General features: G+C 38.7%; 1 protein-coding gene across 1 annotated transcript in view; it reads right to left on the bottom strand.

The window, feature by feature from the left end:
* POF1B (premature ovarian failure, 1B) overlaps window positions 1–7,459 on the bottom strand; it is a 287,784-nt gene that overhangs the window by 136,768 nt on the left and 143,557 nt on the right. Inside the window, exon 7 of the mRNA XM_006871314.1 lies at window positions 1,222–1,323. Coding sequence (XP_006871376.1) covers window positions 1,222–1,323 — 102 coding nt within the window. The remainder of the gene's footprint in view (window positions 1–1,221; window positions 1,324–7,459) is intronic.

The raw sequence follows: 7,459 nt of genomic DNA, 5'->3' as shown, positions 1-7,459 counted from the left end.
GGTCTCTTGTGATACAATAGTGAATAATTGTTATCAGGACTGATTGTGAGGGTTGGAAATGTAAAGGTAGACATTTTATAGCGATGATGGGAGTGATTAACTTTCCAGTCTAAGATCGGAGGTCCCTAGAACCATCAACGGAGAAGAGCCGAGAGCGGGACCCCACCCAGAGAAGCAGTGATGCCTGAGATGGAGGCAGAGACAATGACATGGAGAGATAGAGCAGCTGGGGACTTTAGACCCAGAGAGGGAGAGCGACTGTGTGCTGAAGACTTGGGGGCGGGGAGTGTAGGAGGCAGGCTTGCAAGGTATACCCTTTGGTTGGTTGATGATGCATGCAGGGGATTGTGACCATGGCAATGAAATGATATACGATAGAATGAATGTAAAACTAATGTTCTCTTATGTAAACTATCATATAATTCACAATAAAACATATATATATATATGATATTGTGTTACTTACTAAGAATCTGTTAGCAACTGTAAATAAGTGCTTATAAAAGTAAGATGTTTTCTTGTGCCAGGAAGTTCAAAAAGGAAAATTAAATATATATTATTCAATTTCATTTGTAGATGATAAATAGTATTTTGTGGTCAAAACTCATTTGATATTATTTGGCTTCCCTGGTTCAAATATTCTCAAGAGACAATAAGTCCCAAGTCAGGCTTTGTCTGGGATAGACATGCTTCCATCTACTGAGCAGATCAGTGCAAAATCTCTACCAATTACAATAATAACTCTGCATGAAGGACTTGGGACTCTAAGTACCATGGAGCTACCCATTCCCTAATGAGATTTATATACTACTTTGTTTCTCAATTAAACTTAATGAATTTTTTCAAATATAACTTTAAGATTTCATTTTCTAGATATTTTAGTGTAAAGACTATTTTACATAGCTGAACTATGTTAAATGCTTGTTTGTTTAAAGTACAGTTGGTATTAAAATAATTAGGGCAAATTTATAGTTCATAAAATAAAAGTAATTAAGATATATGCATTAAGTTCAGATTCTACCAACAGTTTTCTATGTGACTTCACATACTTTACTTCAGTTTCCTTTTTATAAAGATGGAACAATAATACTTTACATGGTGGTCTTGCCTGACACTTGGAAATTCTGACACTTGTCAATGAATGTCATTTTAGTTTTATTAGAATATACGAATTCAAAACTATATACTTCAAAAATATGTTTTAGAATAAATATTACTTACCTGATCTGTATTTAGCTTCTCCACTTTTCTTATTGTCTTTTCATAAATAACATTGTTTCCTGGGAAGAAATGCCCTCCTCTTATGAATGGTGACAGTGGTTCCTATAAAGACAGTTTTTTAATTTGAAAGACACATTTTTAGTTGAGCCTTAATTTAATCAAGCATCCAGTTTCTAACAGGCTCTAAGATAGGTAAGGAAATAGCAATAAAGACAGTCTATTTTCTCAAATAGAACAAGTTGTATCTATGCTATTACATTTTGCTAAAACAAACCAAGTCTTTTAGGGAGATTGGAAGGGAGTGGAAAGGATAATCTTTTTGTTTCTTCCTAAGGGAAAAATATGAGTTCCCTATGAGGTAGACAGGCATGAGGTCAACCTCACTTAAATTGGGCAAACTGGTAGGTTTTTTAATGCTAAAGCATTATTTAAATAATGCAAAATAAACATGATTAAGCATCACTGAGGCATAAAGTAGGTAGAACTATATTAAATACTTTTTTCCTGGAACTCAGTTTGGGTGCCCTTGAAGTGTACAGTTCTTACTTATGATCATAATCAAGGTGAAGACTCTCAATACAACATATGTTTTAAATACTGAGAACAGAGTAGAGGCTTTAAAAACCACATTATCTCTATATAATCAACTAAATTACTGCAGGATTAGCCAGGTGCCTAGAAAATGTCAACCAATGAAATAAAAGTTGGTGACATGCCCCAAATCTGAAAGAAACCAGGGATGGGTTAATGAGAAGCAGACCAGAAGTTTTAAATAAATGTACACTGTACATATTTATACATATCCCTCTCCCCTTATTTGGTTTTCATGAATCTTATGTAGGGGCAGTTAGAGTTGTGAGAGTTTGGTGTGAGGAGCTCCCTATGTTTGTTATAAACAAAAAATGGTACTCATTTACTTTTGTAATACAGAGGAATAGTATAGAAGCATGGTTGACCAAGGCTGTTATCAATTAATGTGTTTAAGACCATTTCAAAATCTTAAAAGTAACTAACATTCTTGTAATCTGTTATTGTGAAAACTCTTAGAGCATATTAGCTCTTGAGAAGCAAGAAACTCTTGAACCCTAAAGCTATATACTTTTTGTATGTGCATTAATTAATTGCTCCTATGGTGCTTCACTGGTGGAGTCCTGGTATGGTGCTGTTCGTTAATGCAACTGCCAAGTCGGTTTGAACCACAAGGTCTGAAGTTCAAGTTCACCAGCTGCTCCTCAGAAACCCAATAGAGTGTCACTATGGGTCGGAAACAACTCAATAGCACATAACAACAACAATCGTGCTTCACTAAAAAAAGGTAAGCAACTATATGGAGCCCTGGTAGCAAAGTGGTTAAGTGTTTGGCTGCTAACCAAATGGTCATCAATACAAACACATCAATGGTTCCATGGTAGAAAGATTTGTTTGTCTGCTTCCATAAATATTACAGTCTTGGGAACCCTTATGGGGGAATTCTACTCTGTTACTATAAGTTAGAATAGACACAACTTCAAAGAGCATGATTCTAGTTTATACAACTATATTTAACTTGCTAATGTATTTTTAAGTCTAAAGATGAATATATTTGAGCAGTTTTGGAGGTAGGAGAAGCAGAGTCAGGTAGGACAAGCTACATTGGGGAGGTGCAGAAAACCCAGAGAAGGTGCTTTCACGGAGCAGCTCCAGAGCTCTGGATCTAGTATAAGGTGCAGGACATCAGTTTCCCACACCCACCGGTGGAAAAATCACTGTATAAAGGAAAATATTGTGGTTCCAGAATTGATTGGGACGTGGGATTCTGCCTGTGGCCACTCCTACCCAGGCTGAATTCAGAGGGTGGGGCCACAGCCACACTAACACAGTGAAACTCACACAGTCACATTTGAAAAAAGGAAAACACAACAAAAGATCTCAAAACATGTCCCCAAACAGAAAAGAGTAACTGAGACAAATGAGCTGGAGGCAGACACAGTCTTTCCAGTAGAAGAAGAGCAGGCTCTGGATCTGCCTGAGAAGGAATTCAGAAGAATGATATGGAAACAAATTCAAATGCTCTGAAAAAGGGTGGAATAAATAAGGAAGAAGTCAGGAAAGTGCTACAGGAGTAATCACAGATGATAGATACAGCATTGGAAACAATGAAAAGCCTATAGAAAGAGGTCCTGATAATTAATAATAAAATATCAGAAATGGACAATACACTGAAAGGGCAAGGGAGTAGAATTGAAGAGATGGAACCCAGAACCAGCGAGCTAGAAAATAAATCTCTCAATACTATTAAGATAGAAGAGGAAGCAGAAAAAAGGATTTAAAAAAATCTGAAGAGAGTTTAAGAGTCATGCTAGATAACATGAAGAGGAATAACTTAATTATTGGCATTCTGGAACTGGAAGAATCACAGAAGTACACAGAAGAGATAGTTGAAGAGCTACTGGAAGAAATTTTCCCTAACATCTTGAAGGATGAGAAGATAAACATTCCAGAAGCCTAACATAACCCAGGTAGGATAGGCTCCAAAAGAAAATCACTAAGACATATCATAATCAAGCTCTCCAAAATCAAAGACAAGGAAAGAATCCTAAAAGCAGCCAGGGAAAAGAGAATTGTTACTTTTAAAGGCAAGTAAATCAGATTAAGCTCTGACTTCTCAGCAGAAACCATGCAGGCAAGAAGGCAATGGGGAGACATATAAAACCCTAAAAGAAAAAAAAACTGCCAACCAAGAATCGTCTATTCAGCAAAACTGTCACTCAAATACAATGGTGCAATCAAAACATCTCAGGATAAACAGAAGCTAAGAGATTTTGTCAAAGGCAGTTCAGCACTTCCAAACATCCTAAAGGGAGTTATTTGGACTGAAAACCAACAAGAACAGATGACAACCAGAGACTGACAGACATGGCAATACCAACTGAAATTCAGATGACAGATAGCAGAGTCAAGATTACTACAATGAATTGAAAGGCACTGGGAGGTCAACCGAAGATCAAAATAATAACAATGCCAAAGAAGGGAAAAATATAGGAACAGAGATCCAGGTGGTGAGGTCAGGTAGATTACAGGATACAATAGACTGTCTTAAATGGGGTGAAAAGTTAGTTAATAGACTATAGCGTCACCCCAAAGAAAGTTAATACTTCACAACAAAATAAAGATCCAAGAAGAACAAAGAAATGAGAAAACTAAAACGAAACTGAAAAGAAATAGCACAAAAAACATGAACTCAGCACAAGAAGACATGCAGCAAGAACAAAGGAACCAACAGCACCAAAAATTAACATAATGACAGCAATTAATTCAAACCTATCAATAATTACACTGAATGTAAATGGGAATCAAAACACCAATGAGTTATCATCTCACATCAGCGATAACAGCAAAGATAAAAAAAAAAAAAAAGTAGAGGACAATAAATTCTGGCGAGGATGCAGAGAGACAGACCCTTCTACATTGTTGGTGGGATTACAAAATGGTCCAACCTCTCTGGGAGGCAATATGGCGCTTCCTCAGAAGGTTGGAAATAGAAATACCTTATGATCCAACAAGTCCTCTACTTGGTATTTACCCACAAGAAATACGAGCCATAAGACAAGTAGATATTTGCACACCAATGTTCATAGTAGCACTATTTACAACAGCAAAAAGTTGGAGACAGCCTAAATACCCATCAACAGACTAATGGATAAACAAACTGTGGTACATACACACAATGGAATATTATGCTACCTTGAAGAATACCAAGGAAGCTACAAGCCACCACATAACATGGATGAACCTTGAGGACATTATGCTGAGTGAAATTACTCAGTCACAAAAGGAGAAATAATGCATGCACTAAGTGGGACAGAGGTAAATAATGATGTATGCATAACCTTGGAACAATAAGACTCTGGTATACACGGATTGAGGCATGGTTTAAATGGGTAAAAGAGGAAATAATGTTTAGATGTTTGGCTGTCTTTTGAATCTTGGTTTCCTTTGCTTACCATTGTAAAATAGACATTTGAGGGGGAGAGAAAGGAATAGCCAGAAACATCACAATAGAAAGCTTGTAGTCCGTCTTCAGTCTATACCTGATTGGAATGCCTTAAAGGGGGCTAGATATTGCCCAGTGAAAGAGGCTTCCTGCGGAGCCTTTGCATTGCATAAGACCATAGATGGAATCTGGAACCCCGTCCGGAATCTTCTGAGGTGGGAAATTTCCACTTGAAAGTACAAGTAGACCAGCCTGGAGTGGCTAGAAGAACAGAAGATACTTCTTGAAAGAAAGACCCTCAGGAAAAATAAAAATAATAATGGTAATCTGTTTTCCCAGGAGCCATCAAGGCAAGTGGTTGGGTCTTCTCAGAGCAAACCCCCTTCCAAGACTAAGACAGAAGAGGAATACATGAACAGGCATGTGGTCTGGCTGGTGACCACGTTGTTCACCAACAAGAGGAAATGGGGGAAAAACAGCAAGGAAGATGTGAGCTGGGTCAGACCTCATTCAATAGACTCCTGTGAGTCAAGCCCCGGGGACTCCTGGGTCCAGAGACAGTGACATGGCCACTGAAGACTAAAGCAGAGAGTGAAGCGTCCAGCTGATATGAAGTAAGGAGAGATTCACATGAACACATACACTTGCAGATAGTACCCACTTGAACTGACTTCAATGGCTGGATGTTCAGAACTCATGTAGAAGAAGAAGAGGGGAAAAAAAAGAGTAATCCACTACAATTTGATGAACTTGACCTACGCTTATGGATGTAGTAGCTCAAAAGAGGGAACTAATCTTTACAGTGAGGATCGTTCTCACCCCCTCGGCACATAAGATTAGACATTGGCTATCCAAAATGGGGGGGGGGGGTTTACAAAGGAAACAAGTGACTGGTTTACAAGCTTTCAAGAGGGAACCTAGTTCTAGATGGGGCAGGGGAAGGTAAAATGTTCACTAAGTGGCTTCCAATCTGTTGGGATGGGGCTGATGAAAGGAGATGGGGATAGGACTCTTGTGGTACAATAGTGAATAATTGCTATCAGGACTGACCGTAACGGTCACAAATGTAAAGGTAGATGTTTTGTAACAAAAGGAGGGGAGTGGTTGATTTTGCAGCCCAGGAGCAGAGGTCCCTGGGACCATCAAGTTAAAAGAGTGGAGTGTGGGATCCTACCCAGAGAAGCAGTGATACCAGAAATGGAGGCAGAAACAATGATGTGGAGAGATGCAGTGACTGAGGACTCTGGACTCAGGGAGGGAGAGGTGCTGTGTGCTGATGGCTGGCAGGCAGACTTGTGGGGTGTACCCTTTGGTTAGTTGATGATGCACGGAGGGGATTGTAATCATTTCAATGAAACAAAATATGATAGGATGAATGTAAAGTTGGTGTTTTCCCATGTAAACTATCACATAATTCACAATAAAAACTAAAAAAAAAAACAACAACAACAAAAAAAAACCAACAACAAAAAAACCCTAGTCACTGTGAGTCGAAATCTACAACAACAACAACCACATATTTTTAAAATGACAAAAAACATGAAGTAGAAGAGATAGGAGTAAGAAAGGAGAAAGAAAATAATTTGGTCCCTGGGTGGCACAAATAATTTTCTATCAACTGCTAATCCAGTGACACCAAGAAAGAAAGCCCAAATGATCTGTTTCTGTAAGAATTAGTCAAGAAAACGCTATGAAACAGCTCTACTTCACAACATAAAAGGTTGCCATGAGTAATAATTCACTCTCTGGATATGGGTTTAAAGAAAGAATAAAGGATGAAAAAGGAAGATTGATGTATATTGACGTTATTAGAAAAGAATGGGTTCTTGTGTTGCAGTTAAGCATTGGGTTGCTAAGCGCAAAGCCTGCAGTTGAAACCCACCATCAACTCTTTGGCGGAAAGATAATGTCTGCTCCCATAAAGATTTACAGTCTCAGAATCCCAACGGGGCAGTTTTACTCTGTCCTATAGGTCATAAAAGGAGCTCTGGTAGCGTAGTGGTTACGAATTGGGCTGCGAACTTCAAGGTCAGCAGTGTGAAACTACCAGCTGGTCCGCAGGAGAAAGATGAGGTTTTCTGCTCCTGTAAAGATTTACAGCATCGGAAACCCTGTGCAGGGTCACTATGAGTCGGAACTGACTCCACGGCAAATAACCACCACCATAGGTCATAAGGAGCTCTGGTAGCGTAGTGGTTACGAATCGGGCTGCGAACCTTAAGGTCAGTGGTTCGAAACTACCAGCCGCTCTGCGGGAGAAAGATG

This window comes from Chrysochloris asiatica, unplaced genomic scaffold, assembly GCF_000296735.1.
Source record: "Chrysochloris asiatica unplaced genomic scaffold, ChrAsi1.0 scaffold00167, whole genome shotgun sequence".
Taxonomy (NCBI): Eukaryota; Metazoa; Chordata; class Mammalia; order Afrosoricida; family Chrysochloridae; genus Chrysochloris; species Chrysochloris asiatica.
This window is presented reverse-complemented; position numbering and strand designations above follow the sequence as displayed.